Source organism: Drepanopeziza brunnea (assembly GCF_022702325.1).
Source record: "Drepanopeziza brunnea f. sp. 'multigermtubi' strain 214-2 chromosome Unknown ctg1, whole genome shotgun sequence".
NCBI lineage: Eukaryota > Fungi > Ascomycota > Leotiomycetes > Helotiales > Drepanopezizaceae > Drepanopeziza > Drepanopeziza brunnea.
The window spans coordinates 3,528,930-3,556,015 of record NW_027094064.1 but is presented as its reverse complement, the minus strand read 5'-3'; the positions used below and the strand labels follow the sequence as shown (position 1 = coordinate 3,556,015).

The window sequence follows — 27,086 nt, the reverse complement described above, 5'->3', positions numbered from 1 at the left end:
AGACACTAAGTGGGACTGTGAAAAGCAAAAGTACGGTGATTGGGTTTGGGGAGGGGGAGGGCGAGCTTCTGGAAGAGGACGGTGGATGTGGCAAGAATGAAAACATCTTAACGACGCGAGGGCCTTGGTTTCTCAACTTATCTGGTTTTGGTGCCGGGAAGTAGGACAACTGTTCGCGAGGATGTCGCTCGCTTAAGGCGGCAGTGTCAATAAACGTACTGTTTCCTTAAATCTGACTAGGCAGCAGCCTGTTTGTGTACGTTTATATATCTCTAAAGATCGGAACCACAGTCGCGGTCCTTTCAGCGGTACGACGTTCCATCGGTACGATGTCTAGTGGCCCAGTCACGGTTATCAACAAGCTCTATATATTCAGTGGAGGCCATTCTGGATTAGCGTTAGTTGTTTTGTGCATCTCTATTGATTGAGAATGACTTTCTCTTAAAGTGAGCTATGTTTGGTAGTTGCGTCGATATGTCGATATGTGTTAGGAATAGGTCCCGTGTAGGCTAGGACTGTGCTAGCGTCATGCAAGGATATATCCTCACAGAGGATGCCGTAGTCAGCTTAGTGGTCAATTCAACCAACCTATCACCCATCCTCTGCTCTAGTATCGTGATACTATTGCAATAATATGTGTTTTACTTCGTTTTGGGTCCATGTCGCAGTTGGGTTTGTATCTTGTGTACACAGAGGTGTTTATGGAAGACTTTAGCGCTCATATGGCTGGTGGAAAAATATGGGTGAAACTAAATCGATGCCGATCTATCCTGTTCAGCAGTCACGGAGACTCACTTGTGAACTTTTATACGAGCGGCCCTGCCGAGCAAATAGGCGATCGCCGACGATCTTTGCCTTCACTTACCACGGTACAGGCCTAAGTATTACCCCTCGAGGGTGCTTCAAAAGTTTAGTTTCCACTTAAACCCCCCTGGTTTCTCTGCCCTCGAGGGGTAATACTTACGCCTGGGACGTAGTAAAACTCTTGAAGCACCCTCGAGGGGTAATACTACGTACTTAGGCCTGTACCGTGGTATATAGATCACACACCAGCAAGGTTGTCTAGCGAACCGAGCAGCGTCGTTACACAAGTCGTCTTTATCGACACCGCTTCTTACTGACCCGGAGCATGCGTCTACCTCGTCTGCCTGCCTAAGCAGATAGAGTCTTTCGTGCCGCTTGTCCTGGCGTAATTGAGTGCCTGCTGAATCAAGTTTTGAGAAGGGGCGGCAAGAGCACCACTTGGCGTATATCGTGGTTCCTTTCGCGAAGCGAAGCTCTTATTGAATCCTCCTTAAGCGGGCTAAGCGCTATACCGCTGGAAATTATGCATACATAGGTCGGAAACCGACCGAGTGGGCACTAGTCCTAATATCGCTCTTCTGAGTTTCGTGCTCTCTCCCGTGTAGAGAGTGGTCCACAATAAGCTTTCCGGTGGAGAGACATGCCGCTGAGCGAAGCTTTACCTTGTAGGGGGCGGAACCGGACGATGCTTGCTTTAGATAGGTATACTACGTAGATATACTACCGGTACGTACGTAGTAGTAAATCTAGAGCCCTTCTTAGAAGCTTTCGGAGGATTTCGGTGGTAATAAAAGTTCTCGCTATCTGACCGAGAATCGTATGACATTTCAGTTCTAGCAAAAGTATCATGTCCTTAAACAGCCAAGTCAGCTCGGCATTATAAAATAGTATCTTGAAAAATTACGTATAAGCCATGACTTAGACATTTGTGATAACCAGTCTTTGGCTGCCAGCATTACGAAGGATTGCCAAGATTATCTCGTGAAGCGCCTGGATCCCTTTTAATAGATAGCTCATCTCGAAAGGCGCGCAAGGATTGTGGATATAACTTATCGAAGCTAGGGTCGATAGAACTGGGCAATCAAGTCGCACGTAATAGCTGATAGAGGTAATTGCTGAACAACGGCTACGGTAGTCGCGTCGCTGTAAGCTTGGACAGTATTCGAGCCGCATTATCAATCTGCGCTTTTGCCTCCTGTTTACATTGCTTTATAGCCGAGGCTATATCTTACAAGTACACAGATATATAATGGCAATACGAGAATCCGTCGCCTGGACAAGTCATATATGAAGCGACGGGATTTGATATTTCAAATTTGAATGGCATACTTGGAAAGGAGTAGATTTTATCAAATTTATTTATATTTCATAAGTCTATGAAGTTAAGAGTAGAGACCAACTTAATTATGGAGGCTCGGATATGCTTAATGCAGAAGTAAAAGAGAATCATTTGTAGATGATTTAGGATCACTACGCTAAATAAGTAATATCAAGCAGTAATAGGTGCTATTTGCCGTACCTTTGAATAAGCATATCTGCATACCGATATGCTTCGGCTAACGCTGCTTGGCTTTCTTGTAGCCTTTGAAATTGCGCAAGATATATGCTTGCTAATAAATATGCTCGGCTTTGCTTAATACTTCAACAATTCGAGATATATGCTTTGCTGAGCTTATAAAATGCTAGCTTAAGTACGATGTTTTCGTTCGATACTGCCGCCGTGAATAAAATGTTGAATAAGAGATCCGGGAGTCGACTTTTACTTGTTGAAATCTCTTTTAATGCCGCTATAAAAAGAAGCTGCGCTTATTCGACAAAGGTTTTCGCCGTGTTACTTCGTAGTATAGCCGCATCGACGAGATTTTGGATCTTCGTAGCGATGAATTTAACCTATGTTTAAGAGCTACTTTCCCGATATCGTTTAATAGAATTATATATCGCTTTTAGATTGAACTTTACGTCTGTAGATATACTAGAAACTAATTTTTAATTTTAAAGCTCGTGTTATATTATATCGTGCGAGCTTTTACGTTCGGGTCGTAGATTTGCAGTATTCTTTCGACTTTTGCTTACTTCAAATAATCCTCGGGAGTTCTTTCAGCGATTATGAAAGCTATGCGTATGTAATCGGATATTGCGAAAGAGTGTTTTGATGCTCGGTGATCATTATAGCTTTACTCGACGTTTCGAAATAAAAGAGTATAATATCTTATTCCAAGGACAGTGATGGAACACGATTATTTGAAGTTATGGGGCCAATTCTTTGAATCGAAAGATAAGCTGAAGCGTTTTTCAGACCGTGTTATTGATTAAGACAATAAGGAAGAATGGGACATCAAAGGAGACCAAGGATCACCGGACCATTGATCTTTTTATTAAGTAGCACAATCAGAAGGGAGCGGCTCGTAAGATATCTATGCATCACTTTACATTGGGTATAAGGAAATGTGAATATATCATTATATCAATAATGCCCTGGCAAGTTTCTACAGGTGAGGTGAGGCGGAGGATAAGTATACGGTACGTGCATAGGTATATCAGAAGGGTAGAAGACGAATAAATAAAGCGTACCCGGACTAGAGTTGCGGATCGCGACCTCTCAATTTTGCTATTCGTGCTATCTAAAAGAGGCAACTTTTACCATTAGGCAGGTAATTACTTTGGGGTTTGGCGAGCACCGGGCACTTGACCTGAGACTCGAGTGCCAATAAGTGTGTTTTTCTATCAGACTATTACTGGAAGCTGTAGTAGATGAAATTCAGATGGGATATATCTATCTTTACATAACAGTTTACCTTCCATGCTTCTTCGACTGCTACAAATCCGATTGATCTTTCGCCGGCTTGGTTTCAATATAAGTGAGCCAAGGTAGGTTAAAGGTCTTCTGTTTGGTAACCTCTCGCTTGTTTTTGCAGCTTCGCAGTTTCTCTAATAGATCCGGAAAGAAAATAATGAGGAGTTCGACAACTACTTACATCTACGTGGCCCACCCCGCATGACCGGGTGGGCTCGCTTCGGTATAAACAAATGGCTCGGTCTACAAATACTTACTGAACGGATCCTCTGTTGGGGGATGCACGGAGTCTGTTTCTCTTCAGCATAGCCCGTCGATCAATATATACCTATATATGCAAATTAGTTATTCGTCGGTTACACCTCTCGAGTAGCTCTTGGAGCGTGGGCGCCGGAAGAAGCGGCCGAGCTGCAGCACATGCCACAAGGCTGAAGTGGGGCAGGACATCATTCAGCGTGCCGAAGATCAAGCCGCTAAATACAAAGTTTATATATATATATATATTTGACTTGATAAGTCCAAATTACGTCGTACAGTATCAACTGCTTGATTACAGAATAAACGGGCCCTAAATGCGTAATCCGGACCGGGTGCAGGCGAGTGTCTGACAGCTACCGGTACCCCCACTACCCGTGATTCGGCTTCCAAGCTCAAGCTCTCACGTTCGAGTTCCACCCTTTGACCCGGGCGCGTGGTTAACCCGTCGATGCGGCCGCCATTCTTTTTTCCCTTGCTCTCTTTTCGTTCGTGTGTTCAGTTTGGTGTGCAGCAAGTGCCAGCAGCAGTATTTCGTACGTACCGTACAGTCCCTATCTACCATCTATTCTTTGCCACTTCTGCAAGAATTTGCTGACTGACCACCTTGAGTATACAGTAGCTCGCTAGCTGGATGTACCGGAAGAGCTGGGTCGACTTGCCCTGCCCTGCCCTGCCCTGGCCCACGAGACCTCTCTGCCTGCCTCTGCGCGCGTGTCGCAACCCGATGGAATCCCCAAGAATATAGGCTCCGATGCTATGGAACAGAATGGAGCCAGTAATGGGCAGGATGCGAGGCCCACAAAGTCGCCGTCGCCGCTTGCTTCTGGCGCGACGACGAGCGCAAGCAAGAGCCCGAAGAAGAGGCGCAAAGTCAACCATGGTACCGGTCCAGCCCGAGTCGATTCGAGTCAAGCCCTGTCCTCTCCGGATTTGAACAATACGCTGACCCTGGAGCGCGTTCCTGCAGCTTGTGTATATTGCCGCCGATCCGTAAGTCTTGCATTGGGTCCCAGTCCAAGGAGAATCCTTGAGATATGCGACTATGCGCAACTATCTGGCACAGGCTAATCCGATCCGTATCTGGTAGCATATGACATGCGATTTGGTACGACCTCTTCCAATATATGTAACCATTCGTGCTACACAGTGCTCTGTGACTAACATCTCCCCTGTTGTACAGAACCGCCCTTGTGCACGCTGTATTAAGAGGTCGATCTCACACCTCTGCCACGATGAGCCTAGAAAACAATTTATGTCGGCCACGTTGGCGAAGAGCCAGCATAGCAATACCGTGGCGGAGGAGGATGACTTGTCGCCAGATCCGGTGCAAGGCAACAACACAGATATCGGCTTGAAGACCTCATTCGAGCCAACGCTCGGTCAATCGCAAGAGGCCAGCCTCACGTTAGGCACTGCTGCACTATCCCAGGCCGGGCCTCCACAGCTGGCTCAGCCCTCGCCGTTCTCCGGGGTCCAAGCGAGGGATCTTAACAGCCACAGCAACCAGTGTAAGGCTTGTATCGCTCTTTCCTTCTGTAAAAAGGTATTGACAAGACAGTTATCGATTACTCAAGCGACTGGCTTGGTTCACATAACCAATTTCAAGATATGCATAATTACGACCCTTCGTACATGTTCAACGCGCCCGAAGTTACAAACGAGTACAACCTTTTGAACGATTTTCTGAACAATAGCTTGCTCGACGACGGTGCTCTACTTTCCGAAGATACCTCCGGATTCTATAACGACCAACCTAGAGGAGCTATGTTACCAGGGGCGTCGAATAGTAATGCTGGTCCGTCTGCCGCGCAATCGTCAGTGTTGTTGGGACCCGGGGCTGGTCAAGCAGGGGCAGTATCCAGACCAGGGAGCGTCATTCCGACAGATAAAACACGCGAGTACTACTTTCAAGCGGCAGACCCGAATGGGAACGATGCGCCCGAAGAACGAATGCAAAGACTTCTCCGAGCGAAATACGACGCTGGCATGCTGAAGCCATTCAACTATGTGGCGGGCTATGCGCGACTTTTGGCTTACATGGACGGCCATCTGCATGCAGCCCAGAAACAGAAGATCCTACAATCACTGAACAAATTCAGACCAAAGTTCAGGGAAAAGATTCACGCGCTGACGGATATTGAGCTCGTATTCGTCGAAATGTGGTTTGAACGCAGCCTCATGGAATACGATCGGGTCTTTGCGAGCATGGCTATACCTGCATGCTGTTGGAGACGGACAGGGGAAATATGTAGGGGTAACAAGGAGATGGCAGAATTGATACATGTTCCGGTTGAGAAGTTGCGAGATGTGAGTAGTAGCGTGACCGTAGAACGAGATTTTGCTGACTTGTGTCCAAGGGCAAAATTTCTATACATGAGATTCTGGCCGATGAATCGCTGGTCAGCTACTGGGAGAAATTTGGCGGCATAGCATTCGACCAGTCCCAGCAGGCCTTGTTGACAAGTTGTTATCTGAAGAACCCAGATGACAGTTCTAAAGACCCAACAATCAAGTGTTGCTTTTCCTTCACGATACGGAGGGATGAGTATAAAATGTACGCCTGCACCCTTGATGGTTTCGTATACCCACTGACAACCGCTGCAGTCCCTGTCTGATTGTCGGCAACTTTCTACCTCAGAATCCGGTCAAGCGCTGAGACCGTGAAAACCGTCTTGGCTTTAGACGTTTCGTGTAAATTCTAGGTGATACGCACATATTTTCTTGGGCTTCTGTAGGCGTTTTTGGCGTCTTGGGTCGCCGATTTTCCGCGGCTCTCTTAGGACCAAGCAAGCGTATTCCCAGGCCTCTTTTGATTCTTTGTAGATCAACTCAAACAAAAATTAAATCTTGTGTGTCGTCGAAATTTCGCCTCGCAGAACCCCAAATTCCCCTTGACAGTCGTCGACAAGAGGCCGATTTAGCCGATTTGGTAACTTCCATTCTGGGCTGATGCTCGCTAAAATGCCAAGTATGATGCCATGCATAGCTCGAGATCTCGATCTCATACTCAATCTCGAGCCTCACTCCTTCGCCCACATGTAGTTCAACCATCAACACCATGGCGCCCACGCAACCTGTACGTCCTGCGAAAGACCAGCGATTCAAGAACATTCTCTGTGAGTTGTGGCTCGAGCGCCCCCTCCCTGCCTGGCAGAACAAATCTAACATTCTAATTCCCCCGGGCGCAGCCTTCGCCGCCGAGCTTGAGGCGAACCTACCCAAAGCTGCAGCATCCAAGACATCAATCTCGACCACAAAGGACCTCGAAGATCGCATATCCTCCTTCCCCGAGAATTTGAGTGTCACGAAATCTTCCCAGTGCGAGGAGCTGGATCGCAGTGGGACGTCGATCTGGAATCTTTGTACAAGGCTCCGGCGCGACTACGATACTGAACAGCCACAAGATGTGCCGATCGTGCTACTGCTCGCACGCGTGTATGCGTTCCTGATGGTCGACTGTGCGCACGTAGCGGGCAAGAGTGCGGGGGCGTACCTAACCAGGTTGATGAAAACCGGACTCAAGGCTGGGAAGAGCTGCTTGGGTACGTTGACGTGCGCACAACGGCGCTCAACGCTGACGGTCTGCAGAACGCAAGGAGTATCAACTTGCTCTGAAGGTACTGGGACGGGTCAGCGAACATGAGGCGACGATGAAGAAGCATGCGGCGGAGCAGAGGCAGAAAGATCGGGAGGAGAGTGAGAGGTTAATCGCGGAATACTATGTTCTTCGGACAGCCCTGGTATGAAGTCCTACTCGACCACCTGCAATAATCATCCCTAACTCGGCTGCAGGCATGGCATCAGTCGCAATTCGACATGGCAGAGCATATGTTCACCAAATCGACAAGCGCCAAACAGTTCTTCCACCCAAGCACCGCAGAGAGTCTGGCAGATGTATTGTACGAGATGGGAAAGGACCTTCTGACCAAGCAACAATACCCAATGGCTGTCAAGTGGCTCGAAAGGGCAAGCGAAGTGTTGGATGGCCAAGAACTGGACCGGTTGAGCGTGGACGCTACTGAGCTTCGAACATCTATATTGCAGTCTCTGACCAGAGCACTACTGGGTCTAAGAGATCCAGCCGCGGCAGAACGAGCTCGAGGCCTTGTTGATCTTCTTCAGAATCAGGTTGGCGACAAATTGGTGGTCCTGCTACTAAGGCTGGAATTGCTGTCCGCACCTTCGACAGATGACGGGGTTCCATTCGATAGTGCATCATACCTCGACATTCTTCAACGTATGATACGGACGCTTCTGCTCAGCGATGGCAACTTCAAATTGATCATGTCACACATCCGCAAACTTACGGATAAGAGCCCGAGTCTGGCATCCAAGGCCCTCGACGATTTCTTGATCCTGCGCATCGTTCGAGAAAATTGTGACGATTGGTTTGAAAAGGCGCTTATAACTAGACTGTGGATTGCAGCGAACCACAGAGACAGCCCTGATTCTCTTGGAAAACTGGAAGAACTCTTCTCCACGATGGTGGCCAACTTTGTCAAGCCGGCCAGCTCAGCAGCCACCCTAGCAGCTCACACCGTAAGCGTGCCGTTGTCAACACAAAGCTCAAAGCTAATCTTCTTCAGTTGCTATGGAAGCGCATAGAGTCGAACTATATCTCGGGAAAGTTTGATGTGGCAGAGAAGTGGTGCAGGTTGGCCTTGCATCCAATCTTTCAGAACTCAGGAGAGTTAAACACGGCTAGGATTTCCAGGTCAGTAGGCTGGCTCTCAGAAATGAAAAATGCCGACTTCTTCTAGAAAGCTACTCCTCTGTGCGCTTGCTAGAACGGATATCGGAAGTGCCAGAGAGATTTTCTCCTCCATGTCAGACGCTGCGAAGAACGAACCGATGTCTAGATTTTTGATGTACAAGATAGCGGTACGTTGTCAAGAAACGGATCTGGCTGCCGAATGCCTTCAGTTGATAGGCTCTGCATCGACCAAAGACCCTAAGCTATTGTATGCTTGCGTGTTAGATGCTCAACAAGCCGGTGATAGAGTCCAGACGTTGGCTGCGCTTCAACTGGTACTCGAAAATTGCGGCTATGATGCTCCGTTGATCAATCTGGCGTCACTGCTTCGCCTGACAATATCTCTGATGGTTCAAATCCTTGAAGAGACATCTAAGCGCCCTAATGACGCCGAGAAGGCAGAAGCCATGGTAGAAAAGCTGTGCATGATGTACGAAAAGGGTACGCACGATCCGCAGCTATTCCATGTTGCTATACTAATCTCTATGGCAGGTGTGACCGCGTCCAAGAAGGCACGATTAATAAAGAACCGGCCTGATGCGATCTGGACGATAGACGAACTTCACTGGTTTTCCAAGAACTCCTATAACCTGGCCATCAAGCACCTTGCGAATTGGAAGCCCCAACGAGTTGTTCGCATGTTATCTTGCTGCATCGCATTTATTGATCAATACCCCAAGGACGTAAATCAGCAGCTTAACGATGATCTTTCTTTGCGCCGGATGTTCTGCGATTTCACGGCTGCAACAGCATTAGTTGGTCTAGCTCGTAGCGAGGACAATATTGAGGTTCAACTGCAGGATTATCTCCAAGTACGCAAGCATGTTGAAAGCTTCGATGCGCAACTTCAAAGCAAAGTGGGTACTTTGGAAGAAGAAGCCGAGCTTGACCTGCGTCGGAAGCTTACTATCCTCGCCGCTTTCGACTTCGAGGCCGCTTGTCAGCTGAAAACCTGGGACGAGCTCGGAGAAATCGTTCTGAAGGCCGATGCTTGCAAAAGTAACGTGGTCTACGAAGTCATGGCGGATATCGTCCTCTGCTCTCAAGCTCCTACGGCTAGTAAGTAGAGGTTTTACTCAAAAACGGAGCTGTAACTAATCCTCCGGCATAGCTCTGGTTCACATTCTAAAGAAGATTATCAATGAAACGTGGGGGATGGATTCACTCGATGTCCCGAAGCTGGCCAAATACATCCGCTGTCTATTCCAGATCACGATTTCAGAGGATGTCGAGGTTGCAGAACAGCTTCTGGACCAGGTGTGTGGCTACGCATCAGAAGCCGCGGAGGTAAGGCAATCTCTTCGGTGATACAAGCACGCTAGAGCTGAGTAGTGACCTGCAGACCGATACGCCATTCCCCTCTGGAGAAATCGAATGGATGGCAGCCAAGGCTTTCAATCATGCCGTCGACTTCTACTGTGCCGGCGAGGACGAGAGGTCCAAGAATTGGGCTGACAAGGCTCTAAATATTGCACAGCACTGTGCTGACGGCGGAGCGTTGGTGAGACTCCTGCAGAGTAAGTTGGTGGAATTGAATTTTGATACTTGAGCGATTTTGCTGCTGCGGATCGGGCGACGTTGTATCTCTGAGAAGTGAGTGGTTGACGACTTCAGAGTTTCAACTTACAAGAGGATAGATGTCCTTGCTAGGAGCGTATGACTTGCTTGGAAATGATATGATACCGAGAATATACTGCCTCGTGTGCTTGACACGCTTCTTGCATGCATATTTTGTGATAAAACAAAGAAGGAATTTTGCTAGCATATCGTTCCGAATCAAGTTCGACATGTAGAACCGAGCCCATCGCCTATTCTTTTCCCAACTTCACTATCGCTCTCGCTCGGCCTTCGCAGTCCGCAGTTTTCGCGTTGAAGCCAAACGAGCGCGCGAGCCAGAATCGAGTTGAGAGATCCCGCCTCGCTAACGACGACGAGGAGGAGGAGGAAGAGGAGGGAGGGATACCTTTTTCCTGTTTCATACACACACACACACACACACACACACACACACACACATATATATATATACTGTGGAAATCTGGACAAGGACATTACGATGGACATTGGGCGATTGAGAATATACCATACGGGGTGGACACGTTATATCACTAATAAAGCAAATAAATAAATTCATTCATCCATTCATTCATCTCCCTATATATTATATATATATATATATTTGGCTCCTCGACTCGACTCGACTCAACTCGGGTGTGAGGTGTATAGGTAGGCAGGTTTATCGATTCGGTTGGAATGTCGGGATATCTAGATATGAGGTAGGGTAGGCAGGCATGGACTTCAAGCTTCCGATGGATTTCGGATTCTGTGCGTTCTCTTACTTTAATTTCTGTTGTTGAATCTTGTTTGGAAGTAATAGAGGACGACTTATTGAGTGGCAAGGCGTGTCCCGGCCATACTGACCTCCCATCAATGTAGATTGTCTACGTGTACGAGCTTCGCAGACAGTCATCGCTCGATTGAAGTCTGCATACGTCCTCGAAATTACCACGCAGCACCCAAGTGACATAATCTTCGGATACATCAACCCAACTCAGATCTGTCTCATTCCTCAAAGCCCAGAACCACATCATCGTAGCGTGCACTGTCCAGACGATGGAACAGCGTGGCTTGGACAGCGGCCCTACTATTAGCCATCGCCTGAGAGACCCCTTCCACCTGCTTGAGGTTTCCCTGAACCGTATTCACGTGACCTTCGAGGCTGTTGACCAAGTCCTGTAAATCCGGATCGTCTTGTAACTGCAACCAGTTAGTGAATATCCACTATGAATATATTATAATAGAAGCTCACCCCAAAAGCCAATGGTTGAAGCCGCCGCTCGAAATCCAACCCAATATCGTCCCTCAATACTTCTTCGCCTAATACATCATCTAGCTGGAGAGCATGATGCAACTTTCTCGCAGCTTTATTCCTTGCCACAGCCTCGCTATTGGCGTTTGTCTCCAACTCTACCATACTCGCCTTCTCCAACTCCAGCATGGCTAGCTCTTTTCTCAATTCCGCCTCTAGCAGCGCGTTCGAATGCAGAGCAGGAGTCAGTTGCGCCTCCAGAACACGATTCAATTCCACGATCTTTTCAAAATCGAAGTCGTCTTCCCGATGTTTCCGACTTCCCGGTGGGAATGGTAGCCCTCGGGAAACTTTTGTCGTGAGGCGGCGAGCAATGCTCTGCATGGCTGAGCTGGCTTGACTCTTTTTCTTCTCGTCGTGTAGATGGACCAGGACGGGTCTTTGAGTATCTTGGAGGAGTTGTGTGATGCGATCGACACATAGAGGCGGGAGAGGTTCCCACTTTTTCTCAATTGTCTGGCGTGACACTTTACGAGTCACTGCTCTCAGATGTTGATACGGTGCTAGCTCGGGTTCGGGTTCTTCATGTTGATCTTGAACGGAGAGTTTGCTACTACGACGACGCTTGAGAGGCTCAGGTTCTGGGAAGTAAAACGAGTTAGTATGAGATTACAAAAGCCAAGCAAACCCCACTTACTTTCGACCGCTTTGTGTTTCCGGGACTGTACTTCTACTTCTGATGACCGCTTGGAGTTCTTTCTCCTAGTTTGAGATGGCGCCGAGTTAGGGGTCTCTATCTCTGTGACCACGGTAGCAGAGCGAGCTCCCTTCTTGGTCTTGACCGGAGGTTGAGTAGACGAGGAAGCTTTGCCAGCTTTGGGAACAGTAGTGGTAGTGGCAGGTTTCGCTCGCTTATCACTGCGACTTCTGGTGAGCTTTGAAGAAGCAGCTTCGACTTCAATAACCTCCGATCGTCGTTTGGCCTTGACGGCTTTGGGGACAGCTTTGTGGGCCAGTTCAGGGACAGTGTCTTGTTCAATTTCCGCTGATCTCCTAGTCCTCCTTCGACCTCTACTTTCGAGTTGAGCCACAGGTTCGGCAATATGGACATCTGACTGGCGAGTCCGTTTCCGGCCCCTATCTTGATCCCTGGGCTTCGATGGCTCTGGTTCAACAACGTCTGATGGGCGTGTGCGGGCGCGTCCTCTGACTGGCGCGCCCGTTTTTGTAATCTGTGCCATGTTCGGCTCAAGAAGCCCGTTATCATATATTCTGCCACGTTTTTTCTTGGTGGCAGGTTCATCGGATACTGCTTCGGCTGAGCCTTCGGGTGCTGTAGGTCGGCCGCGCTTTTTGGTGGCCCTTTGGGCTTCATCAACGGGTGCCTGTAGAGGTTTTGGAATAGGGCCTTGTCCAGAAATTGAAAGTCGACCACGTCTTTCTGAGGCTTTTTTTAATGCCCCTTCAGCTTTGTCCATGGGCACAGCAGGAGAGCGGTGGCTTTTCTTCTTGGGGGCAGCCATTTCGAGAGTCTCGTCGACTAATTCATCGACCTGGTCTTCATCATGGACTACAACAGGGCGGCCTTGGTTCCTGAGAGCCGTTTCCTCAGTGGGTTTTTTTTCGACCTGCATTTGTGCCCCAACGACACTTGAACGACCTCGTCTTCTCGCTACAGCGTGTTCTCCATCTTCTTGCGCGTCAAGCTCGTCAACATGCGTAGCAGCAGACCTGCCTCGTTTCTTCGCAGTGACCTCACCCGTAGATTTTATTTTGTCATCTTCCTCAAGCCGAGCAGCAGCAGATGTGTCTCCAGAAGCAGCTTCCGTGCCCATCGAGCTCTCCCCCAACGCCCTCAACTCAGCCTCCCCGCCAGACGACCGTCCCCTCCTCAATGCCTTCTCATTCTCCTCAGCAGCAGATCCATTCCACCCTTGCGTAGTGACTCCCTTCTTCTCAGGCTTTCTTTTCTGTCCCTTTCCAGAAACCTTTCCACTCTCCCCCATCTGGATCTCCAACCCCATCAAATCCTGCGCACCACCACTCGACTTCCCTCTCCTCACTACCTTGCTATTCCCCTCCCCATGCACCTCACTACCCTTCCCCTTCTCCTCGCCAGTTTTTCCAGACCCACCAGACCTCCTATTCTCAGCCTTCTTCCCTCCGTCTCCTCCTGCTCTAGACTTAGACACCCCTCTATTTCCTGCTTGTGGGGCCTCCGAAATTCCCCTCTTCCGCTTCGCCGCACCATCTTTTCGTTTCTGCGTCTGTGCCTGTCGCTCACGTTCTCGTATTTGTTCTTCAGCAGGTTGTGCCTGTGCCTGCAGAACCCACGGCGGCGGCGCGTTCGACGGAGGGGCAGCCCACCACGCCGAAGGGCGGGACCGCTGGCGTTTAAGGGTTGTTCGCTCAGGTGACGCCTGCATTGTGGTGTATCGTGTTTGCGTTTGTAATCGCAGGGTAGGTTAAGGACGTGCGGAGATGTTGCGCATGGAAATGGTGCATGGGAGTATCGTGTTTTGCTTGTCATGACGCGTCACGAACTTGGAGATTTGAGAAGGCACTACACGTGATCACGCGAAAGGATGTAGGCCATGTGACATTTGGACCAAGTGCCAATCGCTGCGTGCAAGTTTCCTCTCGAATTCAAGATATCAAATTCCGAGTCCGACACGCGACGCGGCAAAAATGGACCACGATGAGATTCTATACATCAATAATGTTGAGCAGTCCGCGGCCTGGCTGGGAAAATTGAGAGAATGTCGCCCACAACTTCCAGCTTGGGTTTCCGATTTTCACTCTCAGAAGCTGCCCTGTAATCTCCTCCATGAGAGTGATGAGCACGACCGCAGCGGCTCATATAACTGGTTAATACAATTCGTATTCACCAACGGCGAAGAGTGGATAGTTCGATTTCCTAAAGGCCCCAAAGTCAAGCATCCTGATGAAAAGGTCGAGGCTGAAGTCTTAACGCTGAAGCTTATTCGAGACAAGACGGATATCCCCGTCCCTGAAGTCAAAGCCTGGGGCTTGTCGGCTGAAAATAAGTTCGGGCTAGGCCCATTCATCATGATGCCGGTCATCAAAGGTATCGACCTGGAGAGCATTCTTCGAGCACCGGACTCTGAAGCCAGACTTATGCGTGAGGATATTGGTGATGGAGTCGCTGCAACAATATACCGCCAAATTGCCCGGTATATGCTCCAGCTCTTTCAGCTCGACTTTCCCCGGATCGGCAGCTTATCGAGATCACCTATGTCGCAGAGGGCTGTAGGCTACGCTGCGGCGATAGACTCACGGCCCTTCACGTGGAGGGCACATGAGGCCCTGGTTCTCGGTGGAGTCGATACTTACTGTACGCTCCATGAACTGGGCGCTACCTACTCTCGTCAATACTAATCTCTGCTGTTTTATATATTCTAGGCCCAAAAGCTACAACTTTTTCGTCCACTGCCGACTATTTTGCTTATGTAGCCGAGGGGGATCTACAACAGCTCTATCAGCAACCAAGCGCGGTCGACGACGAGACAGATGCACGAAAAAAGCTCATCTACTGGGAAATCTTCAAGTCCCTTACCCCACGCCATGTTTTAGCCAAGTATGACAAGGGGCCATTTAAGCTTATTTGCGATGACTTTGGCCCAGCAAATATGATTGTCAATAATGAGCGGGACCTGAAGATCGTCGGTGTTATTGATTGGGAATGGTCATACGCTGGGCCCTGCCAGATTTTCTGCTCTCCACCGCGCTGGCTTTTACTCGATCCGCCAAACCATTGGTACAAAGACGATATAAGCGTTGCTACTAGGTACGACAAGCTTTTGGAAATGTTCCTGGGGATCCTGGAGGAAGAGGAGGAAGCTATACTTAAAGACATTCCATTGGATGAGAGGCCATCAGCTCTCATGAGAGAATGCAAAGAAGATGGGCGAACGTGGTTTCACTGTATTATTCGCCAGGGATTCAACGGCCCCGATATGTTTGTCTGGGAACGGCTCCGAGCTGCAACACCGGATTTTGATCGGTTGGTTGGAGAAGTCTCAGATGAGAAAATCGCTGCCTTTGTCAAGGACAAGATGACTGCCTTAGCCAAGTATAGGTCGAATAGGGATAAGAAGCGAGATTGGCTCGATCAGATCATGTGCACAGCAAGTCAGGGTTAGTAAAGTCGCTTTCATACGATCATTTATTTGAATCGATGAGCAATATACAACCCCTCCAAGGTCGGGGTATACACGCATCTGCGAGGTGCTCGTTACATGGGACTTCATGAACTTCTCTCACGTCAGAGAATCGATGCATTCATCTCGACCCCTCTTTCTATAGGGGAAAGATAAGGGAAGCCTCGTACAAGTCGGGTTGGATGCTGGTTGATGCCATACGCCAGAGGTGGGCTCCTTTGCAGATTCCATGCAGATCGATTTTGCTGCAGTGAGCGAATCACTCCATACATGAGTCAACATCACCTGTCCCAAATCTCCAGCCCATCATCCACTAGATATCAGACGAATGCTCAAGCTGGTCGAGTGTTGGGCCGCTCCGGAGGACTTGCCTACGTCCCGCCGGCGGTACGTGTTCGAGTGAAAATGTAGGGAGAAAGCCACCATACACAGCGGAGTATGGCGAATGCATTGCCGTATTTCATGTGCATAACAGGGCAAGGCGAGAGCCTTGCTAATGTGCAACATATGATGCACTTGAATAGCAATGGCCATCACCTGGAAAGATGCTCCTAAGCAGCATCGTGAATTTTCTACGTCTATATCCTATCATACGGAAATCAAGATGCCCAAGACCCAGAAAGAAATCAAGGCACGCGAAGCCGTGAATGATCGTATCGCAAACACTAAAACCAGCGATATGAACCGTATGATGGACGCAGGCAGATCGTCCCAAAGAAAGAGGGAAGATATCAGGAAGGAGAAGGAGGAGAGGGAGAGGAGGGAGAAAGAGAGGAAGGAGAAAGAGGTTTGCGATTACAGGATCCAGCAAGGCATGCAATTTCAGATATTAACTTAAAAACAGGCTGCCGCTAGTAATGGTGGCTCCCGTTCTTGAACTTCACATCAAACTTAACGATTGCCAACGACGACTGTCTCAATCCTTTATATCAACAACCAACGCTATTGCCAACGATCTTGAAAGGTCGCTCCTTTTTTTTTTTTTTTTTTTTTTTTTTTTTTATATGAAAAAAGTTGCATACAGGAATTGAATCCGTTCCAGATATAAACAAGGTTCGGGTCCTATATTTCCCAGGTGATTTGTCGCATGAATGAAAACCATCTACTTTGATGTTCATTCAATCCTCGATGCTATGCTTCGGCAATGGCCATATGCACCTTTTAGTTCATCCACCGATATCGCTTGGACTTTGCGCACCTCAGTAAATGATAAAAGTTCCTCTTTATCATTTTTTATTTAAAAAAAAGCTCCTTTGGCGAAGAACCTTCTCCGTCGCCTGCTGTTGCAAAAGCACTGATCACCTAATTAGTCATTTATAAAAGAGGGATAGCTTTTCGTGAAAAGCGCTGACGAAGCGCTGAGCTTGAAAGGTACAGTATAAGAAATCCCTACATTATTTCAAAATACACGTGCTATATAAAAAGTTCAACCTTGAATCAAAATGGTGATTAAAGAGATTAAAAGTCTTTGATTCTACTCGTTTAGATTCAAAAATCGCTTAGGCTTGGTATTCTAACATATATAAACATTCCCATCCCTGTATCCGCGACCCATATACGCCAGCAGATGCACCGAACACCACGCTTCAAAAAAAAAAAAAAAAAAAAAAAAAAAAAACTCCTCCACTGTTATACAAGCCTTATTTAACCTTCGTCATGAACGTCTCCACGCCCCTCTGAATGTTAATCTGAGCCGCCCTCGTCTTCACAGCATTCAGCATGCCTCTATCGAAGTCATCTCTTGCCCTTAACACCGCCTCCACCCAGCTGAGCTGCAGATCCCAGTAGTCCTGTTTGAACGCCGCAAACACCTCCGGAATCACACTCTTATCTGCTTCAATCAACTCAAGGAATCGCTCCATGACGCGCCACTTCTGCTTGATGGCATCGGCTACATCGGGACTGACATAGGCATTCTCGGTAAAGAATTCGAAAGCGATCGAGACGTCGTCGAACAGCTTGTCTTTGTAGGGGTCCTGGCGCTTGAACTTAGCGCCTTTGTTGCGCACGCTGGTTAGGTAGCGGACCAGGAGCTCGTCGGCGAGTTCCTCGATGAGGATGTCCAGGAGGGAGTGGTGGAGCACAACCTTGTAGTCATTGACGTATTCGTCGAATGTAACAACCATTTGCTTGATGGCGCTTGCCGTGTACCACTTTGGTGTAAAGAAGTCTGGCATGACGGTCCTGAAATCGACGGCGAAGACCAGTTGGGCGAACTTGGCTATGCAGTGGGTACTGAAATCGACATAGATGTTTCGCAATTCCGCAATGTCGGCGTCTGCTCCCTCGAGATACTGCGGGGATACTAGAGGCTCGAATTTCTGGCGGAAACTGGTCAGGTATGCGAATCTGCCGGCTTCCTCGTTGTCGTCGATACAAGCAATCTGGTCGTTTGCAGTTGCTACAAGCCAGTCCTGGAGAGCCGGTAGAAGATCCAACTCAGGATTCGCGTTGTACTTTGCCGCTTCATCATCAAGCATCTTCTGCCAATTCGATTGCCTCGTCTTGAGACGAATGATCATAGCATCAATTACACCTTCCACAACATCCATCCGCTGAGACGTCCCAGCTGCATCGATTTGTTCTCTCAACATGCGCCACATATCGACCAGATTCTTGGTCCTGAAATAGCCATACTCATCGGCATCCAGATTCCCACCCTCCACACTCCGCTCCATGAAATCGTTTTGTTCCGTCTTAAAGATCCGGTCCAACCACTCATCAAGATACTTGATGACAAGCTGTCTGAAGTCTTTAACCAGCTCAGGCTCCCGGCCATCGAGTACCAGTGGCTCCAACTCCTCTTGCTTGAAGCCAAGCTTCGCCATCTTCTGGTAGTATTTCTCGGGCCAATTGAGAATGGACAGCATATGCGCCGAATCCGTCTCGGGGTCATCCAGCATTCCAATCAGAAAGTCATGCATAAGCTTATGATACAGCTTCCCATAAGTCTGAAAGATCTTCCACTTCTTCGGCATCAGCGGCACCATACCCTGCTTGACCGCATTCAGATCATTAAAGAACCACTTCAAATTCTTATCGATCCGCGATGCATCCTCTAGGAATGCCTGCTTCGACTCCATAATCTGCTGCTCGGCATGGATTTGAATAGCCTGTATGAACTTTTCCTTATACCCCCTCACCTGCTTCGCTCCATCCGTGATGCTCTGGAACCTCGCCGCCATCTCCTTGTGATCCTTCAGCGCCTCTTGCAGCGCCTTAACCCTCTTGTCACTCCTCTCCTCTGCCTCAATGATGACCGCCAGGCGGACCACCAGCCCATTATTCCCGCTAATCAGCACATTGATGAGGTTCAGCGCAATGGTGCCCACATGCTCATCAAACCACTCCACCACCTCCTCCAGCCGCGTAAAATACTCCTCGAGCGTACCTTGCGCACTCGGATCTTCCGCTCTCTCAATCTGATCCATCGCATCGTCCCTGATGTTCCTCAGCTGCGTCAACTCGTAGTGCACCGCCACCAGATTTGGCATGTTCTCCGGATCGGCGTCGTCCTCGCGTAGCAAGGCCTCGATGCGATTCAGCCGGTCATTGAAGCTGTCCAGGTTTGCCCGCATCGTCTCCACCGCGCTGAAGTTCCGGTGCGTCTGGCTGACGAGGTTGATGTTTGGGAAGTCCCGGATCATGTTCTGCGCCTCGGCGCACAGCTTATCGATCTTCATCATCTCCTCTTTGATGAGCTGTACCGTCCTCTGCCCGTCTGTGATACCGTTCATACCAGACTGCGTGATCTCCAACTGCTCTTTCAGCCCGCTGCGGAGCTGGGAATCAACTGCTGCTTTCTTGCGCACGTATTCGAGTTTCATAGAGGGAATCTTGTCCAAATCGTCCGGGTGCCGCAGCATCTGGGCGAGCTTTATCGTTGAGCTGTCCATCGTCATAGTGAAGGCGGTTCCGGCTTCGGATTCTGTACTTCCTGGTGTTCAAGCCATATTCGAAGCCTCGGTCGCATGGAGTGAGAGACTATGGGGCTAGCTGCCGTCTCCCGTCTGCCGAAGTGAAGCCGTGTGGGAGCTGAAGAAGTTCAACCTCCAACTCCAACACTTGACGTCGACCAGCACTGTCGTTGTCCACCACAAGGTAATAAAACCGCCTTCAATCCAGACTTCTAAGAAACAACTAAATTTTTGACAGCCCCATCCAAAAATGTCCTATTTCCGCATCACCCTCATCCGCTCGGGCATCGGCCTCACGAAACGCACGCAGGGCGTCCTCAAAGCCCTTGGCCTGCGCACCCGCATGAAGACCGTCTTCTACCCCGTGTCCCCCGAGGTCGCCGGCCAAATCATGAAAGTCAAGGAGCTGGTGTCGGTCAGGGAGGTGGATAGGCCGCTGACGGTGCAGGAGTTGAGGGCAGAGAGGAAGCCGGATCCAGGGTTTTATATGGAGAAGGCGGCGCCGCGGTGATCGGGACAGGATAAAAGAAAAAGAATCTATGTGAAGAATATGATGTTTGATTCCGAGGAACGGAGGGGTGTCAGAAAGCGATGTCGCCGGGAGGGAAGGGCACAGGAGAGGAAGATAGGGATGGTCTACAGAGGATGTCTCGGCTCGAATCACAACTCCTCAAAGACTCGGGCTGGTCTGGGTTCGCTGTACGTTAGACGGGCGTGGTTCCGAGTCTGGCTCTTCGTCAGACATTCTCAAGGTGTAACATACAATGAACAGGTAGGAAGAACATTCAAGCACTGACTCGAGCGCTGAACTACAAATATAATGAATGGGCTTCAATATCACCGACCCCAAATTCAATATCATCCCCCCAATTTCAACTCCTACGAAGCAGCCACCCTTAAAAAGCACAATATGCCCCGTCTCTCGCATGTCAAGGAAGAGAAGATCCGAAGAGCCCTCAGAGAGGTCTCCGAGAGCTCAACCAGCTACGTCCAATACTGGTGGGAAGACTTCCGTCGAACTCCCCGCGCCAGCCGCAGGCGCGGCTGCCTCGTCGACCAGCTCTTCAGAAGCGCAGACCCAGACCTGCGCAGCTGCCGCAACGCGTGGCTGCTGCACGAGTGGATCTTCGCCATCGCCTGTCTGCTGCTCGACGGGCACGAGGAGGGGACCTTCAACGCGGAAGATGTCGTGCGCCAGGCATACCGCAACCGGGAGACGGTCACCTTCAACCACTGGAGGTGGACGAACGACGAGTGGCTGAATGGAGGGAGGCGGAAGCTGAAACATCCCGTCGTAAGCGGCGGAGGTGTGCTTTAGAGCTTTAGAGCTCTAAAGCACGCACAACTTCCAAGGAGCACCCGCATACGGAGTAGATAGAGAATCCATTGGAAGAGGAGAGGAGAGAGGAGGAGGTAGAAAATCATTACAATGTCGAGCCCACCTTCACCCGAGACGTCTAGAGATATGTAACGGAATTGTCTACCTCCATGAGATGGTATGCCCCGTAACAGTTTGGTATCCCCCGAAACAGTTCACTCTAACAGCCGGGCAACCAAGCGTCCCTCACTCAGTCACTCACTCAATCAATCATAGTTCCACTTTGAATTTGCTGCTGACAGGTACCAGCTATCAGCTACACATTCCAATTTCAACACTCTCAATCAGAAACATTGGTATCGAAAGGGATCATTCTAGGAAGGGAGGTATGTATGATGTATGGCTTCCGTTTCAATTTCCATCAAGGATGCCATCTTCGCTATCATCTGTCTAGGAATTAAAAAACAAAGGGTGGGGGGGGGGGGGGGGGGGGGGGGGGGGTCGCAGGGCATATGTAGACCAACCACCACAGAATCAAGCCAGGTTTACCCAAGAAGCGCAGAAATAAATGTGATAAAAGTAATTCAATTATTAGTGCCTGTAGTGCCTACGATAGTTTCCACGTTAGGCGTCCTCGTCAAGAAACCCATGGAGAATCCTGCTGTAGAAGACTCCCGCAGATCAGAAATAGACAAAAGCATCTCTGTTGTACATACAAGCAAATAAATTTGGTCGGCCGCTACCAGAAAAGATGTGACGCCATTCTCCATTCTCCATGCATACCATCCTCGACCGTAGACCACCTATACGAGGCGCGCCTTCTCGACGTATTCCGAACCGGGGGTCTCGTATTCCTTGACGAAGTACTTGGGGATGTTCTTGCCGAGCCATATGATCAACTTGGTGAGTTCCTCGCGGAGACGGTTGACAGACTGGGCATCCATGTTGGTCTGAGCGATGAGTTCGGGGAGAGCGACTGGAGAAACTATTAATTTTGGACGATGAATCAGGAAGAGCACTTACCAATGAGACGGCATAAGTGTTCAGCACCGTATACATCGCCAACATCTCTTCCTGCAGAATCGCCGTCCTTGGGAACGAAACTCTCACGAATCTCTGTATACTGGATACGCTCGAATCTGATTGGTCTGATCAGCCTCAAAATTTACCAGAAATTGAGCGTGGAGTTCTCACCGGTAAAGAAGAATGCGACTCAGAGATTGCCGAAAGTACTGCTTCATACCACTGACGACTTCTGGGAGCAGATCGCCCTGAACGGTACCTTCTTGGCGTCTGGCGGACTCGTATTCGGCGTAGTCGTCGAGAATTTCATTGACCGAGACTTGAGCGGGGATCGGGACGAGTTGCTGGTTCTTGGTGACGTTCTCCCAGTCGTCAACGAGGATGGCCTTAATGTGGTCTGGAATTGAGAGTTGAACTGTGGGTCTGGCTTGGAAGTTCTCCTCCTGATCAATTTTGTGAATTGTCAGCACGTTCCGAGCGATGTGTTTCATGAAACCTTGGTAGCGCTTGGCAAAGCTGGGTACAGTCTCTGGCAACAAGTTTGGGATTAAAGCCTTGTCATCTGACGAGTAAGGAGGGGTAGATGAAGGAGGCAAGGACAGAAATGAACTATCATCATCCGTCTCCTGGACTACAGGGGCACGAGTATCAACCCCGGCTTCAGCGTTGGCCGTGAGTGCTTTCATGTGTTGAGCACGTCTTCCTCTGAATAGACCACCGGGCTTCCATCCACTTCCGGTCTCTGGAATATCGATCCCTCCCACGGTAGGCAAGACATGATGGCGTTTTCTGCCCTCGTAGTGGCGACGGTTGGATGCGGTTCCGTTCTTGGTGTGGTATTGGAGTTGCGGGTGCGGAGCAGCGGTGGCTGGCTTTGGCTTTGGTGCATGGTACTTTGGTGGTTCTCTGAGCTTGCCGTTGTTGTCGATGTAGGTGAAGTTCTTGGGGGGGAGACGGAGAAGACTATCGGGGGCAAGCAAGCTGTCGTCGTTGAGAACTCGGATTGGGTCCCAATCCTTGCTCTTCGGGTCGCTCCAGGACATCAATGGCTTGCGTCTCGATTTGCCGCTAGGTACAAGTTCGGCGAAGACGAAATCGGAACCCTCTGCGCCACTTCTGCGAGCAGCACGAGATGAGCGAGTGCCACCTGTAGCAAGGACGGGCTCAACGACTTCATCGACCTCATTTTCGATCTGGTCCTCGTCTTCGAATCGATACTCATCTTCAGTCTGATCCTCGTCTTCGACCTCGATCTTGGTATCTGGTTCAGGCTCGGGTTCGGGTTCGAAAAGGCGAGGTTTCTTTGACTGAGGCATTTTGGAGGTTGTTGTATGGTCAGATTGGTTGTTGTGCACCTCAAAATTCGAAGCCTTTCTCTTTGAGGAATATGCCATTGACGGGGTGAATATTGCCGAATCGAGTCCGCTTGCTTTGGTTGAGTCACGTGACACTCTCCTCCTCTTCACCGTGCGGACAGCAAATTGCGTAGCGGTAGTGTCCTTCATGTCGACTAGCTTGGCGATATCATGAGAGGCTTTACGCTGTGGAGCCGGGGTCTCCAAAGGGCCCAAAAGCTTGCGTCGCATCAGGGCAGCCGCCAGCTTCGCCTTCACCTCCGGGGGGGTGTTGGTTCGCAAGAGAATTCGTGGGGGTGGTGGTGCAGATGTTGCCACCGGCATATCAGGATAAGTATGAGGAGTAGATTTAGACATGGTTTGAGGAGTAGGAGCAACCTGGGCGGACCTGGTGGTATATTTCGACGCGAGCGCCTGGGCTCCACGGACTCGAGCTGAGCACCTCCGTAATGTACCTGGTACCTCTGGCGACTTTGCCGGTGTAGGCGCCGTTGTATTCCCGCGATAGCCCTTGGGGCTAACGACAAGTCGAACCATCCGTCGTAGCATATCCGCAAAGTCCTGAAAATGCGCATGAGCAAAGTACCCAGGATAGAGTGGCCTCATCTTACAAAATTGGGTGTAGTTACAGTATGCGCAGCAGTTTGTTTTGGTACGGCCTCAGCAGCGAGGAAGTTTAGAAGGACCGATGCTGTTGATGAAGAAGGGGGGAGGAAGAATCCGTGGCGAGGTTTTTGTGCTCGGGTTTGGGTGGTGGACGTCGTCTTCGGGCATGCACCACGATCCCACCAAAAACGAGTTGCCACCCCCCCGCCAGAAATTGAGGAGGCTAGTCGCATAGCGCTTAACTAGCAATTCATAGTTAGTTTGAGCTTGGTATTGACGAAAGATAAGAAACCTACGTTTGCACAATCCTGCATCTGCTTTTCTGCGATTTTCATCGATGGTGAGGCGGGCGTTCTCTTCGCAGAAGCCGGCTCCATCGCATCCTCTCTAACACGCTTGCGACCCCAAGCTATCTTTGAAATATCATCTTCCAGAGACTGACAGTTTGTCAGACGAAGCTGGTAAGCAACTTGGGAAGGCATGCTCACGAATGAGGCCTGCTCGCTCTTGATGATCATGCCATACAAACCAAAGAGGCTGGATGATAATGTCGGGTTATCATGGTATCCACGCTCGCAGTCCTACGATTATTAGGTTGGCGATACAGCATTGGTATTGGGGTGACTTACATAGGGGTGGTATATGGACTCCCAGTCCTCGGATACCGTGGTATCAGAGTCATAGTCCAGATCGCCCAAGCTGGAGCTAGACATCGTGGTTCGTTGCTTCACGTGTGGCGAGCTGATTTCCAGCTGATGTTGCGTTCTGATAATGCAGCCGAAAGATGGATGCAGATTTCAGACGCAGTCGGCTGAAGCTTCAGTGGACGATGAACAAGCTTTGGATGATCATCCTCATCCTGTTGCAGGAGTTTTTTGATAGCAGCAAGCTCTATCACACAGGAGGTGTGGCAGGGTTGATCAAAGATTGATTGGCATAGCCACCGCTCCCGAACAGTTCTGTAGAAGCTCTTCGACGTGATATCGTTTCCAGCGATTTCCAGCAGAGACCCAACAATGCCTCCCTAGGCCCTAGTCGCCAAAGAAAACGCATCTTCTCTGGCTATCCAGGATGAAAGACGTTGATAGAAGCAAATGGCAGCCAAAGGGGGGAGGTAAAAAGAAAGGTCCCCTCCACTTTATCCCTCCAAAGACACCCCAACATCTCACCTCAAAGCATCACAATAAAAACACACCTCAAACGCCAAAAATAAAGACAATGAAAGTTCACAACATAATGAGAAAGGGGGTTCAAACATACAGTCTCAAGATCATAATCCCGATGTCTTCTCGCGCCTCCTCTAACACCCTGGGTCGCCACGCTCGCATGTCTCTCCTCGCTGCCCCTCGCGGAGCTGAAATCGCTGCCGTTAGCACGACCACCTCCTCTCTTCGCGGCCGCCGTCTTGGGAGCCGGATTGCGCAGCTGCTTCATCTGGTTGTGCATCGAGGCAGCCATCTCTTTATTTTCATCGGTGAACTTGCGGATGCGGTCTTGCAGGACCCAATCGTCCCAGCTACGGGGTGGAGGAGCGGTCAGTATAGGTTGTTAAAAGATGGAATTTGGAGGGTGAAAGTGATGGCCGATGATGACCTAAGTTGAAGTTGAAGTTGAAGTTGAAGCTGATCCGAACTGGACTGGAGGAGTCGGTGAGGAAGAAGGAAGTAGATGGGGTGATGATGTAAGATAACCCGTGATTTCCGTCCCCTTCCCCTTCCCCTTCCCTTTCCCACTCGGGAAAGTACCAAGGGCCTGGAGCTCTGGCACGCCTCGGGATACAGATATCTAAAGTATTAAATGGCATGCTTTGCATTGTACTCACTACACAGAATTATCAGCTAAAGAGCCCCAGCACTGCCGCCAACAATACCACACTTTATCGAACAAGGAAAGGAGAAAGAACATACCGTGTTCTTCCATCCCTTGTAATGAATTTTGTACTGCCAGCTGGCCCGCTCACCATCCTTCTCGTCCGTCTTTCTGACATCCAGGATCTTGGCCTCATACAGCATGTCGTGATGAAAACACAACACCTTCTCGTCCTTGGCGAAGAGGGAGGCTGCGGCTGCCGCTGCGGCCTTTGAGGGGGCCATGGTAAGAGAAGGGCAGAGTTGAGTTGAGTTGAGTTGAGTTGTGATGAGATGCGATGCGATGAGAAAGGAAGTCGAGGTAAGGCTATCCAAGATCTGAGTGACCAAGGGAGAAAAGATTGCCCACGGGTGTTTACTTGCTGTTCCTGTGAGAGGCTGGTCGTTAATGCTTTCAAGCGAAGGAAGGATCATTGCAGGGTAGCGTGACCACGTTCAAATGTCGCGTCTCCCTTTCAGCTTCGGGGGAAAAAAACCCATATCAACACCCGAAGTCAACAAGTATTTACTTACCATTCATTTAAACCTTCATCGACGTCATTTTCGCAAACAGGACTCTCTTCTCGTCTGTCTCAATCAATTCAATTGCCTTTAATTCAAGTGGCCTGACCACCTACCATCTAGCTGCTGCACACAAGCATACTATACCAACGCCTCCGAGTTGAGCCTACAACCACCACCTCCTCTCAATTCCACCAAGTACACCTCACTAAGGACCCTCCATCCCTACACAACAATGGCAGCGACCGAACAAACCATCCTCGCGACCTTCCTCCTCCCTCCAGCTCCCCTCCCCACAATCGCCACCCTCCCAGCATTCACCGCGCTGTTCCCGCGCGCTCAGAAGCAGCAGTCCTCCCCGCAGATCAAGGCCCTCTATCGTGACCTACAGCACCAGCGTGCGCGCATCGCCGATACCGTCGCGAAGAACATTGCTCAGGAGGTTAGGAGGGGGAATGCGCAGCGAAGGGCGGTGGTTCGAGCGCGCCGGGACGCAGAGAGGGAGGAGGGCGATGACGAGGTGGAGATTGAGAAGGCTGTATGTTCTGTTTTTAGTATTCACACCTTCCTTTGCCTTCCTAGTCATTTTCGGATTCCTTTGACTGAGTGATCGATCGTCGGATAGCTGTTCGGGGCGACTTCTAATCTGCCGATCTCCAAACCTCATACTTTGATTTCGATTTTACCAGAACTGCAGGAGGCAGTGGAAGACGTCGAGGATGGGATCAGGCGGCTAGACGAAGAGGCGGAGGCGCTGTTAGAAGAGATGCGCAGGACGGTAGGTGGGTTGAGCGATCTACGGTTTGGAAGGCTTGCGAATGCGCATTTGAGGGAGCAGGTTTTGGACGGCTTAAAAAGGATGGAGGATACATGCGACAAGAAGTGAAGCGGAGAACGCT

The 27,086-nt window shown here is 49.7% G+C and overlaps 9 protein-coding genes across 9 annotated transcripts; 6 read left to right on the top strand and 3 right to left on the bottom strand.

Moving 5' to 3' along the window:
* Positions 1-4,170: 4,170 nt before the first annotated feature.
* On the top strand, positions 4,171-6,512 carry L3040_000571 (uncharacterized protein; the record flags this gene model as incomplete). The annotated part of the gene is made up of 10 exons (XM_066155217.1): positions 4,171-4,174; positions 4,368-4,389; positions 4,473-4,489; positions 4,602-4,736; positions 4,824-4,846; positions 4,944-4,961; positions 5,037-5,364; positions 5,415-6,163; positions 6,214-6,410; positions 6,461-6,512. The coding sequence occupies 10 exons, from the start codon at positions 4,171-4,173 to the stop codon at positions 6,510-6,512; spliced, it is 1,545 nt and encodes a 514-aa protein (XP_066013258.1).
* Positions 6,513-6,914: 402 nt separating this feature from the next.
* Positions 6,915-10,158, top strand: L3040_000570 (uncharacterized protein; the record flags this gene model as incomplete). Its single annotated transcript, XM_066155216.1, has 9 exons — positions 6,915-6,972; positions 7,045-7,398; positions 7,445-7,596; positions 7,649-8,395; positions 8,443-8,570; positions 8,617-9,050; positions 9,102-9,668; positions 9,721-9,896; positions 9,952-10,158. The coding sequence occupies 9 exons, from the start codon at positions 6,915-6,917 to the stop codon at positions 10,156-10,158; spliced, it is 2,823 nt and encodes a 940-aa protein (XP_066013257.1).
* Positions 10,159-11,171: 1,013 nt separating this feature from the next.
* Positions 11,172-13,844, bottom strand: L3040_000569 (uncharacterized protein; the record flags this gene model as incomplete). Its single annotated transcript, XM_007288335.1, has 3 exons — positions 11,172-11,366; positions 11,419-12,059; positions 12,116-13,844. The coding sequence occupies 3 exons, from the start codon at positions 13,842-13,844 to the stop codon at positions 11,172-11,174; spliced, it is 2,565 nt and encodes an 854-aa protein (XP_007288397.1).
* Positions 13,845-14,106: 262 nt separating this feature from the next.
* Positions 14,107-15,581, top strand: L3040_000568 (uncharacterized protein; the record flags this gene model as incomplete). The annotated part of the gene is made up of 2 exons (XM_007288336.2): positions 14,107-14,773; positions 14,842-15,581. 2 exons carry the CDS (start codon positions 14,107-14,109, stop codon positions 15,579-15,581), a joined length of 1,407 nt encoding a protein of 468 aa, XP_007288398.2.
* Positions 15,582-17,239: 1,658 nt separating this feature from the next.
* Positions 17,240-19,501, bottom strand: L3040_000567 (uncharacterized protein; the record flags this gene model as incomplete). Its single annotated transcript, XM_007288337.1, has 1 exon — positions 17,240-19,501. One exon carries the CDS (start codon positions 19,499-19,501, stop codon positions 17,240-17,242), a length of 2,262 nt encoding a protein of 753 aa, XP_007288399.1.
* An 84-nt stretch (positions 19,502-19,585) lies between these two features.
* On the top strand, positions 19,586-20,027 carry L3040_000566 (mitochondrial 54S ribosomal protein uL30m; the record flags this gene model as incomplete). The annotated part of the gene is made up of 3 exons (XM_007288338.1): positions 19,586-19,617; positions 19,679-19,700; positions 19,755-20,027. The coding sequence occupies 3 exons, from the start codon at positions 19,586-19,588 to the stop codon at positions 20,025-20,027; spliced, it is 327 nt and encodes a 108-aa protein (XP_007288400.1).
* A 399-nt stretch (positions 20,028-20,426) lies between these two features.
* L3040_000565 (uncharacterized protein) lies at positions 20,427-20,834 on the top strand (the record flags this gene model as incomplete). The annotated part of the gene is made up of 1 exon (XM_007288339.2): positions 20,427-20,834. One exon carries the CDS (start codon positions 20,427-20,429, stop codon positions 20,832-20,834), a length of 408 nt encoding a protein of 135 aa, XP_007288401.2.
* Positions 20,835-21,637: 803 nt separating this feature from the next.
* L3040_000564 (uncharacterized protein) lies at positions 21,638-25,911 on the bottom strand (the record flags this gene model as incomplete). The annotated part of the gene is made up of 10 exons (XM_066155215.1): positions 21,638-21,810; positions 21,858-21,973; positions 22,029-23,773; positions 23,824-24,060; positions 24,115-24,255; positions 24,307-24,399; positions 24,448-24,543; positions 25,079-25,334; positions 25,641-25,672; positions 25,726-25,911. 10 exons carry the CDS (start codon positions 25,909-25,911, stop codon positions 21,638-21,640), a joined length of 3,075 nt encoding a protein of 1,024 aa, XP_066013256.1.
* A 511-nt stretch (positions 25,912-26,422) lies between these two features.
* On the top strand, positions 26,423-27,073 carry L3040_000563 (uncharacterized protein; the record flags this gene model as incomplete). Its single annotated transcript, XM_007288341.1, has 2 exons — positions 26,423-26,725; positions 26,813-27,073. 2 exons carry the CDS (start codon positions 26,423-26,425, stop codon positions 27,071-27,073), a joined length of 564 nt encoding a protein of 187 aa, XP_007288403.1.
* Positions 27,074-27,086: the final 13 nt, after the last annotated feature.